The sequence below is a fragment of the Hyperolius riggenbachi genome, chromosome 11, assembly GCF_040937935.1.
Source record: "Hyperolius riggenbachi isolate aHypRig1 chromosome 11, aHypRig1.pri, whole genome shotgun sequence".
NCBI lineage: Eukaryota > Metazoa > Chordata > Amphibia > Anura > Hyperoliidae > Hyperolius > Hyperolius riggenbachi.
The window spans coordinates 204,939,089-204,959,422 of NC_090656.1; the positions used below are offsets into that span (position 1 = coordinate 204,939,089).

A 20,334-nucleotide genomic window follows, 5' to 3' on the forward strand; every position below is an offset into this window, starting at 1 on the left:
GGCGGCAACTCTATGGTGACCATACGTCCGCTTTACCCGCGACGCTGTCCCAGGCTGCATGAGGTCCCGGGAAATGTCCCTCTTTTAGCCGCGGGACTTCCCGGCCTCGGGACTCTGGCCACCGTACTACTGCATGAACTGGCTGCGGCGTCTGATAGACGCTGCGCTAGTTCATAGCCCGCAGCCCCACTCCAGCCTGAGCCTGCATAGTCTTCCGGGTTCCGGCAGGCAGAGCAGGGCTACGGGAAGATGGCGTTCGAAGCCCTGTACTGGAGACTATTTGTGTCTCCAGTACAGGGCTTCGGGCGCCATCTTCCTGTAGCCCTGCTATTCAATTCAGCGCGGGAGGCTGCAGGAGGAAGATCGTCCGGGGAGCTGCACACCAGAGACCGGGAGAGGGGACTTCTGTCAGGTGAGTAAATTCTTTTTTTTTTTTTTTTTGCAGGTGAAATGCTGCCCAGGCCAGTGCCCACTACTGTACTGTTATTTTCTGAAATGTTGCCCACATTGCGGTATTTTCTGCTAAAATGTTGCCCAAATTGCGTTATTTTCTGCTGAAATGTTGCCCAAATTGCGTTATTTTCTGCTGAAATGTTGCCCACATTGCGTTATTTTCTGCTAAAATGTTGCCTAAATTGCGTTATTTTCTGCTAAAATGTTGCCCACATTGCGTTATTTTCTGCTAAAATGTTGCCTAAATTGCGTTATTTTCTGCTAAAATGTTGCCCACATTGCGTTATTTTCTGCTGAAATGTTGCCTAAATTGCGTTATTTTCTGCTGAAATGTTGCCTAAATTGCGTTATTTTCTGCTAAAATGTTGCCCACATTGTGTTATTTTCTGCTGAAATGTTGCCTAAATTGCGTTTATTTTCTGCTAAAATGTTGCCTAAATTGCGTTTATTTTCTGCTGAAATGTTGCCCAAATTGCGTTTGTTGTCTGCTAAAATGTTGCCCACATTGCGTTATTTTCTGCTAAAATGTTGCCCACATTGCGTTATTTTCTGCTGAAATGTTGCCTAAATTGCGTTTATTTTCTGCTGAAATGTTGCCCAAATTGCGTTATTTTCTGCTGAAATGTTGCCCAAATTGCGTTTGTTGTCTGCTAAAATGTTGCCCACATTGCGTTATTTTCTGCTAAAATGTTGCCCAAATTGCGTTATTTTCTGCTGAAATGTTGCCCAAATTGCGTTTGTTTTCTGCTGAAATGTTGCCCAAATTGCGTTTGTTATCTGCTGAAATGTTGCCCAAATAGCGTTTGTTTTCTGCTGAAATGTTGCCCAAATTGCGTTTGTTTTCTGCTGAAATGTTGCCCAAATTGCGTTATTTTCTGCTGAAATGTTGCCCACATTGCGTTATTTTCTGCTGAAATGTTGCCTAAATTGCGTTTATTTTCTGCTTAAATGTTGCCCAAATTGCGTTTGTTGTCTGCTAAAATGTTGCCCACATTGCGTTATTTTCTGCTGAAATGTTGCCCACATTGCGTTATTTTCTGCTGAAATGTTGCCCAAATAGCGTTTGTTTTCTGCTGAAATGTTGCCCAAATTGCGTTTGTTTACTGCTGAAATGTTGCCCAAATTGCGTTTGTTTTCTGCTGAGATGTTGCCCAAATTGCGTTTGTTTTCGGCTGAAATTTTGCCCACATTGAGTTTTTTTTCTGGTGAAATGTTGCCCACATTGCGTTTATTTTGTGGTGTCTGGGGTAACTGTTGCTACATTTATTATTTAATGGTCATAGTTGGCTATATTTGCTGCTTTGGGGTTACGGTTACGCTCCGCCCATACCGCAGGAGGACGGTGAGGGAGGCACTCAGACGAGCTTATGCTGCTGGAGGAAGCCATGGGTGAGTATCAAATGTTAATTTCACAACTCTGGTTTCCTTTAAATGCAAAGCGCACACAGAAAAAAGCAACACTGCAGCGTGATTTAAAAATGCATGGGAAAGAAAAGCGCAGGCCAAATCCGATGCCATTGATGTACGACAAACAAGAAATCGCAATTACGTATGCAAATTCCAATAAGGCCTGGTTCACACTGGCAATTTAGTGGCAAATGATTACCGGTCGTTTGGATCTGTTTTCACACCGTTACCGTTCAGCTGCTTCCGTTCCTTTTCCCCACATAGGGTTTCCACCTCATCCCTTTAAATACCGGCACATATGAATTATACATGCCTTGTGGCCGCCAGTTCGAGTTCGATGCAGTTTAGGCACTGATTATATGTGAGTAGCCCCAGAACCTGTATAATTCATATGTGCCGGTATTTAAAGGGATGAGGCGGCAACTCTATGGTGACCATACGTCCGCTTTACCCGCGACGCTGTCCCAGGCTGCATGAGGTCCCGGGAAATGTCCCTCTTTTAGCCGCGGGACTTCCCGGCCTCGGGACTCTGGCCACCGTACTACTGCATGAACTGGCTGCGGCGTCTGATAGACGCTGCGCTAGTTCATAGCCCGCAGCCCCACTCCAGCCTGAGCCTGCATAGTCTTCCGGGTTCCGGCAGGCAGAGCAGGGCTACGGGAAGATGGCGTTCGAAGCCCTGTACTGGAGACTATTTGTGTCTCCAGTACAGGGCTTCGGGCGCCATCTTCCCGTAGCCTTGCTATTCAATTCAGCGCGGGAGGCTGCAGGAGGAAGATCGTCCGGGGAGCTGCACACCAGAGACCGGGAGAGGGGACTTCTGTCAGGTGAGTAAATTCTTTTTTTTTTTTTGCAGGTGAAATGCTGCCCAGGCCAGTGCCCACTACTGTACTGTTATTTTCTGAAATGTTGCCCACATTGCGTTATTTTCTGCTAAAATGTTGCCCAAATTGCGTTATTTTCTGCTGAAATGTTGCCCAAATTGCGTTATTTTCTGCTGAAATTTTGCCCACATTGCGTTATTTCCTGCTGAAATGTTGCCTAAATTGCGTTTATTTTCTGCTAAAATGTTGCCCACATTGCGTTATTTTCTGCTGAAATGTTGCCTAAATTGCGTTATTTTCTGCTAAAATGTTGCCCACATTGCATTATTTTCTGCTGAAATGTTGCCTAAATTGCGTTATTTTCTGCTGAAATGTTGCCCACATTGCGTTATTTTCTGCTGAAATGTTGCCTAAATTGCGTTTATTTTCTGCTGAAATGTTGCCCAAATTGCGTTTGTTGTCTGCTAAAATGTTGCCCACATTGCGTTATTTTCTGCTAAAATGTTGCCCAAATTGCGTTATTTTCTGCTGAAATGTTGCCCACATTGCGTTATTTTCTGCTAAAATGTTGCCCACATTGCGTTATTTTCTGCTGAAATGTTGCCTAAATTGCGTTTATTTTCTGCTAAAATGTTGCCTAAATTGCGTTTATTTTCTGCTGAAATGTTGCCCAAATTGCGTTTGTTGTCTGCTAAAATGTTGCCCACATTGCGTTATTTTCTGCTAAAATGTTGCCCACATTGCGTTATTTTCTGCTGAAATGTTGCCTAAATTGCGTTTATTTTCTGCTGAAATGTTGCCCAAATTGCGTTATTTTCTGCTGAAATGTTGCCCAAATTGCGTTTGTTGTCTGCTAAAATGTTGCCCACATTGCGTTATTTTCTGCTAAAATGTTGCCCAAATTGCGTTATTTTCTGCTGAAATGTTGCCCAAATTGCGTTTGTTTTCTGCTGAAATGTTGCCCAAATTGCGTTTGTTATCTGCTGAAATGTTGCCCAAATAGCGTTTGTTTTCTGCTGAAATGTTGCCCACATTGCGTTTGTTTTCTGCTGAAATGTTGCCCAAATTGCGTTATTTTCTGCTGAAATGTTGCCCACATTGCGTTATTTTCTGCTGAAATGTTGCCTAAATTGCGTTTATTTTCTGCTGAAATGTTGCCCAAATTGCGTTTGTTTACTGCTGAAATGTTGCCCAAATTGCGTTTGTTTTCTGCTGAGATGTTGCCCAAATTGCGTTTGTTTTCGGCTGAAATTTTGCCCACATTGAGTTTTTTTTCTGGTGAAATGTTGCCCACATTGCGTTTATTTTGTGGTGTCTGGGGTAACTGTTGCTACATTTATTATTTAATGGTCATAGTTGGCTATATTTGCTGCTTTGGGGTTACGGTTACGCTCCGCCCATACCGCAGGAGGACGGTGAGGGAGGCACTCAGACGAGCTTATGCTGCTGGAGGAAGCCATGGGTGAGTATCAAATGTTAATTTCACAACTCTGGTTTCCTTTAAATGCAAAGCGCACACAGAAAAAAGCAACACTGCAGCGTGATTTAAAAATGCATGGGAAAGAAAAGCGCAGGCCAAATCCGATGCCATTGATGTACGACAAACAAGAAATCGCAATTACGTATGCAAATTCCAATAAGGCCTGGTTCACACTGGCAATTTAGTGGCAAATGATTACCGGTCGTTTGGATCTGTTTTCACACCGTTACCGTTCAGCTGCTTCCGTTCCTTTTCCCCACATAGGGTTTCCACCTCATCCCTTTAAATACCGGCACATATGAATTATACATGCCTTGTGGCCGCCAGTTCGAGTTCGATGCAGTTTAGGCACTGATTATATGTGAGTAGCCCCAGAACCTGTATAATTCATATGTGCCGGTATTTAAAGGGATGAGGCGGCAACTCTATGGTGACCATACGTCCGCTTTACCCGCGACGCTGTCCCAGGCTGCATGAGGTCCCGGGAAATGTCCCTCTTTTAGCCGCGGGACTTCCCGGCCTCGGGACTCTGGCCACCGTACTACTGCATGAACTGGCTGCGGCGTCTGATAGACGCTGCGCTAGTTCATAGCCCGCAGCCCCACTCCAGCCTGAGCCTGCATAGTCTTCCGGGTTCCGGCAGGCAGAGCAGGGCTACGGGAAGATGGCGTTCGAAGCCCTGTACTGGAGACTATTTGTGTCTCCAGTACAGGGCTTCGGGCGCCATCTTCCCGTAGCCTTGCTATTCAATTCAGCGCGGGAGGCTGCAGGAGGAAGATCGTCCGGGGAGCTGCACACCAGAGACCGGGAGAGGGGACTTCTGTCAGGTGAGTAAATTCTTTTTTTTTTTTTGCAGGTGAAATGCTGCCCAGGCCAGTGCCCACTACTGTACTGTTATTTTCTGAAATGTTGCCCACATTGCGTTATTTTCTGCTAAAATGTTGCCCAAATTGCGTTATTTTCTGCTGAAATGTTGCCCAAATTGCGTTATTTTCTGCTGAAATTTTGCCCACATTGCGTTATTTCCTGCTGAAATGTTGCCTAAATTGCGTTTATTTTCTGCTAAAATGTTGCCCACATTGCGTTATTTTCTGCTGAAATGTTGCCTAAATTGCGTTATTTTCTGCTAAAATGTTGCCCACATTGCATTATTTTATGCTGAAATGTTGCCTAAATTGCGTTATTTTCTGCTAAAATGTTGCCCACATTGCGTTATTTTCTGCTGAAATGTTGCCTAAATTGCGTTTATTTTCTGCTGAAATGTTGCCCAAATTGCGTTTGTTGTCTGCTAAAATGTTGCCCACATTGCGTTATTTTCTGCTAAAATGTTGCCCAAATTGCGTTATTTTCTGCTGAAATGTTGCCCACATTGCGTTATTTTCTGCTAAAATGTTGCCCACATTGCGTTATTTTCTGCTGAAATGTTGCCTAAATTGCGTTTATTTTCTGCTGAAATGTTGCCCAAATTGCGTTATTTTCTGCTGAAATGTTGCCCAAATTGCGTTATTTTCTGCTGAAATGTTGCCCAAATTGCGTTTGTTGTCTGCTAAAATGTTGCCCACATTGCGTTATTTTCTGCTAAAATGTTGCCCAAATTGCGTTATTTTCTGCTGAAATGTTGCCCAAATTGCGTTTGTTTTCTGCTGAAATGTTGCCCAAATTGCGTTTGTTATCTGCTGAAATGTTGCCCAAATAGCGTTTGTTTTCTGCTGAAATGTTGCCCAAATTGCGTTTGTTTTCTGCTGAAATGTTGCCCAAATTGCGTTATTTTCTGCTGAAATGTTGCCCACATTGCGTTATTTTCTGCTGAAATGTTGCCTAAATTGCGTTTATTTTCTGCTTAAATGTTGCCCAAATTGCGTTTGTTGTCTGCTAAAATGTTGCCCACATTGCGTTATTTTCTGCTAAAATGTTGCCCACATTGCGTTATTTTCTGCTGAAATGTTGCCTAAATTGCGTTTATTTTCTGCTGAAATGTTGCCCAAATTGCGTTATTTTCTGCTGAAATGTTGCCCAAATTGCGTTTGTTGTCTGCTAAAATGTTGCCCACATTGCGTTATTTTCTGCTAAAATGTTGCCCAAATTGCGTTATTTTCTGCTGAAATGTTGCCCAAATTGCGTTTGTTTTCTGCTGAAATGTTGCCCAAATTGCGTTTGTTATCTGCTGAAATGTTGCCCAAATAGCGTTTGTTTTCTGCTGAAATGTTGCCCAAATTGCGTTTGTTTTCTGCTGAAATGTTGCCCAAATTGCGTTATTTTCTGCTGAAATGTTGCCCACATTGCGTTATTTTCTGCTGAAATGTTGCCTAAATTGCGTTTATTTTCTGCTTAAATGTTGCCCAAATTGCGTTTGTTGTCTGCTAAAATGTTGCCCACATTGCGTTATTTTCTGCTGAAATGTTGCCCACATTGCGTTATTTTCTGCTGAAATGTTGCCCAAATAGCGTTTGTTTTCTGCTGAAATGTTGCCCAAATTGCGTTTGTTTACTGCTGAAATGTTGCCCAAATTGCGTTTGTTTTCTGCTGAGATGTTGCCCAAATTGCGTTGGTTTTCGGCTGAAATTTTGCCCACATTGAGTTTTTTTTCTGGTGAAATGTTGCCCACATTGCGTTTATTTTGTGGTGTCTGGGGTAACTGTTGCTACATTTATTATTTAATGGTCATAGTTGGCTATATTTGCTGCTTTGGGGTTACGGTTACGCTCCGCCCATACCGCAGGAGGACGGTGAGGGAGGCACTCAGACGAGCTTATGCTGCTGGAGGAAGCCATGGGTGAGTATCAAATGTTAATTTCACAACTCTGGTTTCCTTTAAATGCAAAGCGCACACAGAAAAAAGCAACACTGCAGCGTGATTTAAAAATGCATGGGAAAGAAAAGCGCAGGCCAAATCCGATGCCATTGATGTACGACAAACAAGAAATCGCAATTACGTATGCAAATTCCAATAAGGCCTGGTTCACACTGGCAATTTAGTGGCAAATGATTACCGGTCGTTTGGATCTGTTTTCACACCGTTACCGTTCAGCTGCTTCCGTTCCTTTTCCCCACATAGGGTTTCCACCTCATCCCTTTAAATACCGGCACATATGAATTATACATGCCTTGTGGCCGCCAGTTCGAGTTCGATGCAGTTTAGGCACTGATTATATGTGAGTAGCCCCAGAACCTGTATAATTCATATGTGCCGGTATTTAAAGGGATGAGGCGGCAACTCTATGGTGACCATACGTCCGCTTTACCCGCGACGCTGTCCCAGGCTGCATGAGGTCCCGGGAAATGTCCCTCTTTTAGCCGCGGGACTTCCCGGCCTCGGGACTCTGGCCACCGTACTACTGCATGAACTGGCTGCGGCGTCTGATAGACGCTGCGCTAGTTCATAGCCCGCAGCCCCACTCCAGCCTGAGCCTGCATAGTCTTCCGGGTTCCGGCAGGCAGAGCAGGGCTACGGGAAGATGGCGTTCGAAGCCCTGTACTGGAGACTATTTGTGTCTCCAGTACAGGGCTTCGGGCGCCATCTTCCCGTAGCCTTGCTATTCAATTCAGCGCGGGAGGCTGCAGGAGGAAGATCGTCCGGGGAGCTGCACACCAGAGACCGGGAGAGGGGACTTCTGTCAGGTGAGTAAATTCTTTTTTTTTTTTTGCAGGTGAAATGCTGCCCAGGCCAGTGCCCACTACTGTACTGTTATTTTCTGAAATGTTGCCCACATTGCGTTATTTTCTGCTAAAATGTTGCCCAAATTGCGTTATTTTCTGCTGAAATGTTGCCCAAATTGCGTTATTTTCTGCTGAAATTTTGCCCACATTGCGTTATTTCCTGCTGAAATGTTGCCTAAATTGCGTTTATTTTCTGCTAAAATGTTGCCCACATTGCGTTATTTTCTGCTGAAATGTTGCCTAAATTGCGTTATTTTCTGCTAAAATGTTGCCCACATTGCATTATTTTATGCTGAAATGTTGCCTAAATTGCGTTATTTTCTGCTAAAATGTTGCCCACATTGCGTTATTTTCTGCTGAAATGTTGCCTAAATTGCGTTTATTTTCTGCTGAAATGTTGCCCAAATTGCGTTTGTTGTCTGCTAAAATGTTGCCCACATTGCGTTATTTTCTGCTAAAATGTTGCCCAAATTGCGTTATTTTCTGCTGAAATGTTGCCCACATTGCGTTATTTTCTGCTAAAATGTTGCCCACATTGCGTTATTTTCTGCTGAAATGTTGCCTAAATTGCGTTTATTTTCTGCTGAAATGTTGCCCAAATTGCGTTATTTTCTGCTGAAATGTTGCCCAAATTGCGTTATTTTCTGCTGAAATGTTGCCCAAATTGCGTTTGTTGTCTGCTAAAATGTTGCCCACATTGCGTTATTTTCTGCTAAAATGTTGCCCAAATTGCGTTATTTTCTGCTGAAATGTTGCCCAAATTTGTTTTCTGCTGAAATGTTGCCCAAATTGCGTTTGTTATCTGCTGAAATGTTGCCCAAATAGCGTTTGTTTTCTGCTGAAATGTTGCCCAAATTGCGTTTGTTTTCTGCTGAAATGTTGCCCAAATTGCGTTATTTTCTGCTGAAATGTTGCCCACATTGCGTTATTTTCTGCTGAAATGTTGCCTAAATTGCGTTTATTTTCTGCTTAAATGTTGCCCAAATTGCGTTTGTTGTCTGCTAAAATGTTGCCCACATTGCGTTATTTTCTGCTGAAATGTTGCCCACATTGCGTTATTTTCTGCTGAAATGTTGCCCAAATAGCGTTTGTTTTCTGCTGAAATGTTGCCCAAATTGCGTTTGTTTTCTGCTGAGATGTTGCCCAAATTGCGTTTGTTTTCGGCTGAAATTTTGCCCACATTGAGTTTTTTTTCTGGTGAAATGTTGCCCACATTGCGTTTATTTTGTGGTGTCTGGGGTAACTGTTGCTACATTTATTATGTAATGGTCATAGTTGGCTATATTTGCTGCTTTGGGGTTACGGTTACGCTCCGCCCATACCGCAGGAGGACGGTGAGGGAGGCACTCAGACAAGCTTATGCTGCTGGAGGAAGCCATGGGTGAGTATCAAATGTTAATTTCACAACTCTGGTTTCCTTTAAATGCAAAGCGCACACAGAAAAAAGCAACACTGCAGCGTGATTTAAAAATGCATGGGAAAGAAAAGCGCAGGCCAAATCCGATGCCATTGATGTACGACAAACAAGAAATCGCAATTACGTATGCAAATTCCAATAAGGCCTGGTTCACACTGGCAATTTAGTGGCAAATGATTACCGGTCGTTTGGATCTGTTTTCACACCGTTACCGTTCAGCTGCTTCCGTTCCTTTTCCCCACATAGGGTTTCCACCTCATCCCTTTAAATACCGGCACATATGAATTATACATGCCTTGTGGCCGCCAGTTCGAGTTCGATGCAGTTTAGGCACTGATTATATGTGAGTAGCCCCAGAACCTGTATAATTCATGGCAGAGCAGGGCTACGGGAAGATGGCGTTCGAAGCCCTGTACTGGAGACTATTTGTGTCTCCAGTACAGGGCTTCGGGCGCCATCTTCCCGTAGCCTTGCTATTCAATTCAGCGCGGGAGGCTGCAGGAGGAAGATCGTCCGGGGAGCTGCACACCAGAGACCGGGAGAGGGGACTTCTGTCAGGTGAGTAAATTCTTTTTTTTTTTTTTTTTTGCAGGTGAAATGCTGCCCAGGCCAGTGCCCACTACTGTACTGTTATTTTCTGAAATGTTGCCCACATTGCGTTATTTTCTGCTAAAATGTTGCCCAAATTGCGTTTGTTTTCTGCTGAAATGTTGCCCAAATTGCGTTTGTTTTCTGCTGAAATGTTGCCCAAATAGCGTTTGTTTTCTGCTGAAATGTTGCCCAAATTGCGTTTGTTTTCTGCTGAAATGTTGCCCAAATTGCGTTTGTTTTCTGCTGAAATGTTGCCCACATTGCGTTTGTTTTCTGCTGAAATGTTGCCCACATTGAGTTTTTTTTCTGGTGAAATGTTGCCCACATTGCGTTTATTTTGTGGTGTCTGGGGTAACTGTTGCTACATTTATTATTTAATGGTCATAGTTGGCTATATTTGCTGCTTTGGGGTTACGGTTACGCTCCGCCCATACAATGTCATGGCCACGCCCATTTTCAGCACGGCCGCGAACGCCCCCCGACCCCCCATGCCCATTTTTCAGCGCAGCGCGCTGCGCACGCCGCAAACATCCCCGACCCCGTCCCAGGTCGGAACCAGAAAAATCTGGTCACTCTAGGCAACTCTGTCCCCACATCCCCCCATTCTCCTTAGAACGGTCCATTTCTTCAATAGTGTAAAGAAACATTCCATGTTCTCATTGCTCCCAATGCAGTGCTTTAGGATCTGTTTCTGTTCCGCTGAGCTCAGTGGCCCGGAAAACAAATTGCTGCGGAGGCAAACTTACCTCGCGCAAAACGGATCTGTTCGAACGGACAGATGTAAATAGATCCATAGGTTAACACTGGATCCATTCCTTTCCGATCTGACCTTTTTTTTTAAAGGATACCCGAAGTGACATGTGACATAATGAGATAGACATGGGTATGTACAGTGCCTAGCACACAAATAACTATGCTGTATTCTTTTTTTTCTTTCTCTGCCTGAAACAGTTAAATATCAGGTATGTAAGTGGCTGACTCAGTCCTGACTCAGACAGGAAGTGACTACAGTGTTACCCTCACTGGTAAGAAATTCCAACTATAAAACACTTTCCTAGCAGAACATAGCTTCTGAGAGCAAGAAAGAGGTAAAAAGGGGAATTTCTTATCAGTGAGGGTCACATTGTAGTCACTTTCTGTCTGAGTCAGGTCTGAGTGAACCACTTACATACCTAATATTTAACTCTTTCAGGCAAAGAAAGAAAAAAAGGAACACAGCATAGTAGGGATTAGATTGTGAGCTCCTTTGTGGGACAGTTATTGACAATATATATATATATATATATATATATATATATATATATATATATATATACACTGTACAGCGCTGCGTAATATGTCGGCGCTATATAAATACTAAATAATAATAATAATAATAATAATAGTTATTTTGTGTGCTAGGCACTGTACATACACGTCTATCTCATCATGCCACGTCGCCTTTCACTCTCAGAAGTCCTTGTATAGGTTCATACCTCCCAACTTTTTCATATCAGAAAGAGGGACACTTAAGCCACACCCCTAACCACACCCGGGGTGCTCATACCAGTAAGATTTCATAAGAAAAATATGTTGTTTTATATTCAAACCTCAGTGGTCCTTTCACAGTTAATTTTCCTTCATATTAACATTTAGAAATTACATCAATTTGAAGAATATAAAGTTTAGAGTCAATGAAACTCATTTTCAGTAGAAAAATACATGTATTTACAGAAATCTGTACGAGTCCTGAAAAGAGGAACAAGTGAGGGAGAAAGAAGGACAGAGGGATAGGGTTCCCAAACAGGGACTGTTCATCCAAAAGAGTAACAGTTGTGAGCAATGATCGTTTATTTTTTTTTTAGTTTCCCATGTGTTAACAGGTTTCGTAAAATGACATTTGATAAAATTATTCTTTTTTTTTTTTTTTTTTTTTTAACAATTTGTTAACCCATTACGAAAATCCTTTTTTGAATTTTAACCCCTTGCCATGTGTAGGCGGCCAGGGGGCGGGGTCTCGCTGCTCTGTGCCTCCCCGCAGTCACAGCCTCGCACGCCGCTATCAGCCCGGAGTACAAGTAGGCGGGGTTATCACCGCTGAGTTACCACCCCAACTACTGTCAGCGCGCGTGCGCAGAGGAAACGCCTTGCTGCCGGAAACACGTGACCTGCTGTGCTCCCGGCATCCTTAGCGTCACCCGCCAGCCGGGAGAGAGAGATGAGCGGTCGGAAGGAGATTGGGGAGCTGTATCCTCGGGGGCACAAGAGGAGATCCGGGCCCAATGACGAGGTACTCGGACGTCGCTGTGTGTGGCGGGGAGAAGTTATGTGTTGTATCGTGTCAGAAGTACTGGCAACACCTTCCCAGCTGCCCCCCCAACTATATGTATTGTGTGTGAGGGGGCTCCCCTCTACTGCAGGGGATGTGGTATCAGTAGTGCAGGTCTTATAGCTTGTGGAGTGGACTCAGATGGAGAGCTCTCGGGCCAAGCTTCTGGATCCTATAGAGCAGAGCTCCCCAGCCCTGTCCTCAAGGCCCACCAACAGTGCATGTTTTGTGGAAATCCACAGAGGTAGGTAATCAGCTCTGCTGAGACACTAATTACCTCACCCGTGAATGTGTGTGGTTTCTTGTAAAGCATGTACTATTGGTGGGCCTTGAGGACAGGGTTGGGGAGCTCTGCAAAGGCTTCCCACAGTGTCCTCCGGACCCCCATTGCTGCTTGCATACCCCCTCTCCCCAGGGCTGTGGAGTGGAGGAGTCGGAACAATTTTGGGTAACTGGAGCTGGAGTCAGAGTTGGTGTTTTTTTAAGCTGAGTCAGTCGGATATTTTTTTTGTACAAAATTCACAGCCCTGGTAAGTATTAGACTGAGTAGTCGGAGCCATTTTGGGTACCTGGAGTTGGAGTCGGTGGTTTCATAAAACTGAGGAGTCGGATGATTTTTGTACCGACTCCACAGCCCTGCCTCAGCCCTCCCCCCCCCCCCCCCCCCCTTCAAAAAAAAAGTTAGCGACCAGGGTGAAAATCTGGGGCAGGGCTCCTCTTTAAGCACCAACTGCACCTGCACCTCTGCTGGTGCACCTGCACAGTGAGCCACTCCGGCACGAGGGACTCCATGATACTGCAGAGGTGTGGGGGTCGATGCACAGATGCACTCTTGCTTGGAAAAAGAGCGTGGCCTGGATCTTCTGGAGGTTACTGGCTAGTGGAGGCAGGAGTGAGGAGGACCTAGGAAGCCTCTATTGGATACAAGTTAAACTGGGGCTGTGGAGTTGGTACAAAAATCATACGACTCCTCAGTTTATGAAACCTCCAACTCCAGGTACCCAAAATTGCTCCGACTCCACAGCCCTGTGTCAAACTCTGCCCGCAGTTCCATCAAATTTGGCCGTAAGTGGTTTCCCCACTTTTTATTATATTTGGCCCATGAGCACCTGAGGGAGGGGACCACTAGTCACCAGGTGTAAAAAAAAAAAAAATATATATATATATACAACTTGCACTACTTTTTCACAATCATTTTCCGCATGCGGAAATGCACTTGCATTCACAAAATCTTATGCCTGATTATTTACTGCATGTGTAAAATTGTACGCATTGTTTACCCGCATGCGTAAAAAGTGCGGTAAAAGTCTGTAATTCCCGCAAAAAAAATTTGAAAATCACAAAGAAAGTATGTGGTGATATATTTTGCTTCCCATTGACTTAAATGGAGTCTGGAGCCTTGTGCGCTGTTTGCTGGACTTTCATTTTGTGTTTTAATGCCACTTTTTTTTACGCATGTTTACTATGTAATTACGCATGATTCCCCAATTTTTTTTACACATTGTTCCCACATGCAGAATTTTTTTGTGAATGTGGAAAAAATGCGAAAATTATCACTGGCGGTAATATAGCGGTAAAAAAAAAACTCTTACCGCATGTGTGATAGTGAATAGAGCCCATTGCATGCAATTGCTCAAATTGTACTGGCTGCTATGTGTAAAAAAGAAAAAGAAAAAAAAAAAAGCCTACGTTCAATTGCAGACAAACACTTGCGAGGAATAGTCTGCGTTTCCCACTGACACAAGTGAGATCCCTTCATAATCGTTTAAAGAGGATCTGTAACATGAAAAGATCCCCTGGGGGGTACTCACCTCGGGTGGGGGAAGCCTCCGGATCCTAATGAGGCTTCACGCCATCCTCCATCCGTCAGGGGTCTCGCTGCAGCCCTCCGTGGAGTCCGTGCAGCGGTGACGTCAATATTTACCTTCCTGGCTCCTGCGCAGGCGCTCTGACGGCTGTCGGCTCCGAACTACACGGAAATACCCGATCGCCGTCGGTTCTGCTCTACTGCGCAGGCGCAAGTTTCCTGCGCATAAGAGGCGGATGAGGAGGCAAGCTGATGATAGCCGGGTGGAGCACCCAGCTAAAAGAGCCCGGGGAGAACACTGTAGTGTACACTAAAGGTAGCCATACACTGGTCGATTTGCCATTAGATCGACCAGCTGACAGATCCCTATCTGATCAGAGAGGGATCGTATGGCTGCCTTTACTGCAAACATATTGTGAATCAATCTGTTGAGCTGCTCCTGCCGCCTGTGCCCCCTCCCACCCCCCCCCCCCGTATGCATTACCTGACGCTGGCTCCCGGGCGTCTTCTCCGCGCTGCACCGCTAAGTTCTTGCTCCATCCCGGCGCTTCCTGTGTCACTCCGTGACCAGGAAGTTCAAATAGAGCGCCCTCTATTTGAACTTCCTGGTCACTGCAGTGACACAGGAAGCGCCGGGATGGTGCAGCGCGGAGAAGACGCCCGGGAGCCAGCGCCGCCCGTATCGGCCGCCGCTAGCGACGCGCACCCTACCCGCGGGCGATCGAGTGTAATTTCCCGCACGGCGCGATCGACGGACCGATCCGATTTCGGGAGGAAATCGGATCGGCGGGTGCGTTTAGCGCAAACGATTGGCAGCAGATTCGATCCCAGGATCGAATCTGCTGTCGAAACGGCCGCGAATCGGGCCACTGTATGGCCACCTTAACACTTCAGTGCTTGGAGCTTCACAGGGTAGTCTTACAGCAAGTTACTATGTAGACTTTACACTGTTTGTTAACACTCCTGTATATGTGCTGTATTGGAGAGTCTTCCTATAGCTCCCTACAGAGCTATGATACTGTATACTAACACTGCTATGACTGTACCTAGTTCGAGTATTTCTATGTTTTACTAGGCAGCCATTATACCATCTAATTATTTTCTCTTCTGTACTTTATTGCAGGGTGGAAGTAGTAGTTGGGAACAGGCCGATCTGGGCAATGAAGAGCGCAAACAGAAATTCCTGCGACTGATGGGAGCTGGAAAGGTGACTGCTTCATATTTTATATTACAGTATGTTGTCTGTATGCCAGTTGTGCAAAAGTAGCCATTAAGCTGGGTACACACGTCAGATGAGGAATCAATCTTCCACATAGGCTTGTCAAGGTTTGAAAGACTGTTCATTCTAAAGATGCGGGTGTTTTCTGCTTATGAGTGTTGTAAGTTGTTTAAAGAGGAGCTGTTAGGTATAGGGTCTCAGAGAAAAAAAAACACATATATCAGTAGCTAAATATTGGCTGTACTTATATTACATATGCATTTCACTGTCCACGTTTGGATTTCCCAGAATTTTTATTTAGTATTTGCAGAGAATGATTCTCCTGACAGTTCATGGCAGGTTCCATGTTTGTCTGGCTTGTATGAAGCCAATTGTGATGTAATATCCTCCCTTACCTTGCTTCCTGATGATTCGACTCACAAAAAAGATCAGGATCAAAGATCCTAATGGTTCATGATCCGGACAACACTACTGTGCAGTGAATATGAATTAGCCATGTGGCTAGGAACAATAGCGGACTCACGCAGTATACTCTAACGGAACATGTGCCCTGCGAACAGCACATTGCTTTTAGCTGGGCTGCAAGTTACAAGCTGCTGTAACATGAGCCTGTAACTTCTCACTGTGAAAGCAGCCTTAGGGCGGGATAGGGAAATGAAGGGGAGGCCCAAGGGAGTGCAGTAGGGAGAAGCAGCCCCAGAATTCTTTGCAGTATCTGTTATACGTCCTGCCGGCCTCCTTAGGAGCTTGGGAATAACGAGCCGTGCTGTTCAGCAACAATCGAAGTAAGAGAAAATTTTAACTTCAGTATTGCCTTTTTGGCTTCCTTCTAAACTATTTAACACAGGAGAATAGAGGTTTAAATTAGCTTTTGCAGCCTGACAGTTACTCTTTAAATAAGTTACAAGCCTCACTTTTTACTAATGCCTCAGACTTAAATGATACTCTTAAAGCGGACCCAAACCAAACTTTTTTTTTTTTTAATTCAAAATATTTTGTTGCACCACTTCTTTGCATAACTAGGGTTATACAGGTGGCAGCCATTAGCAATTCCTCCTTTGCTGGACACCTCCTACTCCACCAGTTTGCCGGATTCTGTCCCGGCAATGTGACAGAAAGGGAGGGGTTCCTCCAATAAATGTAAAATATTTTATGTTTGTCATAATGCGGCTGAAAAAAGGCTGTTATTTAGAAAATAGATTTTATTTCTGAAATCGTGTATTTTTAATTTGGGTCCACTTTAAAGGATACCTGAGGCGAGGTGGCATGATGAGATAGACATGTGTATGTACAGTGCCTAGCGCACAAATAACTATGCAGTGTTCCTTTTTTCATTCTCTGCCTAAGAGAGTTAAATATCAGGTATGTAAGTGGCTGACTCAGTCCTGACTCAGGCAGGAAGTGACTACACTGTGACCCTCACTGATAACTTCCAACTATAAAACACTTTCTTAGCAGAAAATGGCTTCTGAGAGCAGGAAGGAGATAAAAAGGTCAATAGTTCAGATTTTTAGCTCTGGCATGCTTCAATAAATGTGTCATTGAGCAAAAGCAATAACAGTTAAAACTTAAAAAGTAGATTTAAACATAAAATAAAACTGTGTAATATCTTAAAAAGTCATTTTTAGAAGGAGGATAGATGCAATCGTTTATTTCATTAGTTTATTTTCGCCTTGGGTGGTCTTTAAGGTCGTTTCACACTAAACCGCTTGTGTACCCTGAAATATAAGATCGCAACGGTGATGAAAAGCTGCATCACGTTACTGGTGCCATGCGACATTCATAGTCCATAAACCTGTGCTTGCACTCCAACTTTGTGCATTGGCTGGTAATTCCGACAGAAAACGTTGCATCACAAACGCACCAGTGTGGAAGCAACATTGGAATATAATTGAATTGGGTTGCTATGTGATTATATTCTCCATAGTGCCGCAACACAACAGCAGTGTTCTCCCCAGGCTCTTTTAGCCGGGTGCTCCACCCGGCTAGATTTGGTGACCACCCGGCTGTCATTGGCTCACCTCCTCACCACCTCACCACCTCCTATGCTGTAAGCAGAGTTGCCCTGCATTTTCATCTCTACCCACCCGGCTGCTTTTTCATGCCACCCGGCTACTATTTCATGCCACCCGGCTGGAAAATAATTCTGGGGAGAACACTGCAACAGACTTGGCTTGGCTTACATTGAGCCGGATCGCCAGTGGCCAACCTGCTGCAGACAGTGCAGTGTCCGCTCCGATGTCGCATTGTAGTCTTGAGCTGATCTACGTCCATCAGTCTTCTGCTGTCCAAAGAGATTGTGCTGTTTGGATCTTTGCATTGTGGGATAGTGTACGCTCCCACACAGATGTTTCTGAATTCTGCAGAGGTCATGCAGTTGTGATTTGAGAGCACTAAAATAGAATATAATATTTTTAAAGAGACTCTGTAACAAAATTTACAGCCCTATTTCTTCTATCCTATAAGTTCCTATACCTGTTCTCATGTGGTCTGGATTACTGCAGCCTTTCCTAGTTGCACAGTGGCTGTGTTATCTCTGTTATATAATCTAATCATCTTTCCTCTGACTGCTTTGTTGGACTCGGGCAGGAATGTGCTGCTCTCCTTGTGATAGGATATAAGCTATACACACCCTCTCCAGGCCCCTCCAAGCTCTGTGAGTCACAGACTGAGCTCCTCTCAGCCTATCACAACCTGGTTAGCAGCCATGTCTTTTGTTTGTAAACACTGCCTAAAACTGGCAATTACAAGCCAGGATTGCAGCAGGGAGTGGCAGATACAGCACAGAGGGGCCCAGGAGAACATCATGAATAGAATGGTATGGCGTTTATTGTAAGAATTTTAGAGTACAGATTCTCTTTAACCTATTAGTTCCTGGACGTAGAAACTACTCCCGCGGCCGATCGCGCGCGTGCACGCGCGCTCCCGGCCCGCAGTTCGTTAGCCAGGCAATCAGTGAATCGGGCTGTGGTGCCCGATCACTGATTCCTCTCCCCCACTGAAAAAGCGACAGCTTCTCACGGAAGCTTAGCATTTTTTGGCTGTTGCCTCCCCCATGCGTCTCTCTAAGCGCATGTTACGCTTAGTGACGTCATGTAAACAAACTCATGGCCTCCATCTTGTGGCCAAAAAGTAAAACTACAACTAAAAGTAAAAAAAAATAACTCAAGACACATTTACATTATAAAACTATTGTTTACATCCCACCCTCCCAAAAATACCCAAATAAAATGTTTACTATAAAAAAACATTACAATAAAAAAACAAACAAACATGTAAATATTTACTTAACCACCCTGGCGTTCTATTAAGATCGCCAGGGCGGCTGCATGAGGGTTTTTTGTAAATAAAAAAAAACTATTTCATGCAGCCAACTGAAAGTTGGCTGCATGAAAGCCCACTAGATGGCGCTCCGGAGGCGTTCTTCCGATCGCCTCCGGCGGCCAAAATTAACACGGAAGGCCGCAATGAGCAGCCTTCCGTGTTTGGCTTCTCCTGTCGCCATGGCGACGAGCGGAGTGACGTCATGGACGTCAGCCGACGTCCTGACGTCCGCCGCCTCCGATCCAGCCCTCAGCGCTGGCCGGAACTATTTGTTCCGGCTGCGCAGGGCTCAGGCGGCTGGGGGGACCCTCTTTCGCCGCTGCTCGCGGCGGATCGCCGCAGAGCGGCGGCGATCGGGCAGCACACGCGGCTGGCAAAGTGCCGGCTGCGTGTGCTGCTCTTTATTTCGTCAAAATCGGCCCAGCAGGGCCTGAGCGGCAGCCATCGGCGGTGATGGACGAGCTGAGCTCGTCCATACCGCTAAGATGGTTAAGGGTCTAAACTTTTTAAATATTAACCACTTCACCACTGAGGGGTTTTACCCCCTGAGCACCAGAGCAATTTTCACCTTTCAGTGCTCCTTCCATTCATTCGTCTATAACTTTATCATTACTTATCGCAATGAAATGAACTATATCTTGTTTTTTCCGCCACCAATTAGGCTTTCTTTAGGTGGAACATTATGCCAAGAATTATTTTTTTCTAAATGTGTTTTAATGGGAAAATAGGAAAAATGTGGGGAAAAAATAATTATTTTTCAGTTTTCGGCCATTATAGTTTTTAATGAATGCATGCTACTTTAATTAAAACCCATGAAATGTATTTGCCCTTTTGTCCCGGTTATAAAACCATTTAAATTATGTCCCTATCACAATGTTTGGCGCCAATATTTTATTTGGAAATAAAGGTGCATTTTTTTCATTTTTGCGTCCATCCCTAATTACAAGCCCATAGTTTATAAAGTAACAGTGTTATACCCTCTTGACATAAATATTTAAAAAGTTCAGTCCCTAAGGTAACTATTTATGTATTTTTTTTAATTGTAAATTTTTTAATTTTTTTTTTAATTATAAAAAAAAATAAAAAAATGGGGAGTGTGGGAGGTAATGAGTTAATTTTATGTGTAAAAGTCATTTATTTGTATGTGAAAAATGTGTAGGGTGTAGTTTACTATTTGGCCACAAGATGGCCACAGTAACTTTTTGTTTCAATGCGACCTCCAAGCTTCCTTCCGGAAGCTTGGAGGAAGTATAAGGAGGCTGGACACGTGAGTTTTTTCTCACAATGATCGCGCTGCCCGTAGGAGAGCAGCGGATCATTGCGGGGCTTAGATCAACGAACGGGAATGGATTTTCCCGTTCATTGATCTCTGGGCGAGCGGGCGGCGGCGTGTTTACTAGCGGCGGGCGGCGTGTTTACGAGCGGGAGCGCGGACAGCGTCGGGAACGCGGAAAGTACGTATTTCTCCGTCCCTGGTTGTTAAAGGATGGAAAAAGGGGCGGAGAAATACGTACGCGCGGGGGTAAAGTGGTTAATGTAAAGATGAAATATTTCTATATTTTTTTTTTTTTTATTTTAAACTTGTAAATAGTGATAGATGCAAAACAGAAAAAATGCACCTTTATTTCTAAATAAAATATTGTCGCCATACATTGTGATAGGGACATAATTTTAACGGTGTAATAACCGGGACATATGGGCAAATACAATACGTGAGTTTTTTAATTATGGACGCATGTATTATTTTAAAACTATGATGGCTGAAAACTGAGAAATAATGAATTTTTTCAGTTTTTTTTTCTTATTCTTTCTGTTAAAATGCATTTACAGTAAAGTGGCTCTTAGCA

General features: G+C 44.2%; 1 protein-coding gene across 1 annotated transcript in view; it reads left to right on the forward strand.

Annotated features, from left to right (window-relative positions):
* Positions 1 to 11,945: 11,945 nt before the first annotated feature.
* Positions 11,946 to 20,334, forward strand: part of C11H11orf58 (chromosome 11 C11orf58 homolog) — a 33,159-nt gene continuing 24,770 nt past the window's right edge. Inside the window, exons 1-2 of the mRNA XM_068261702.1 lie at positions 11,946 to 12,098; positions 15,068 to 15,151. Coding sequence (XP_068117803.1) covers positions 12,027 to 12,098; positions 15,068 to 15,151 — 156 coding nt within the window. The 5' untranslated portion in view covers positions 11,946 to 12,026. The remainder of the gene's footprint in view (positions 12,099 to 15,067; positions 15,152 to 20,334) is intronic.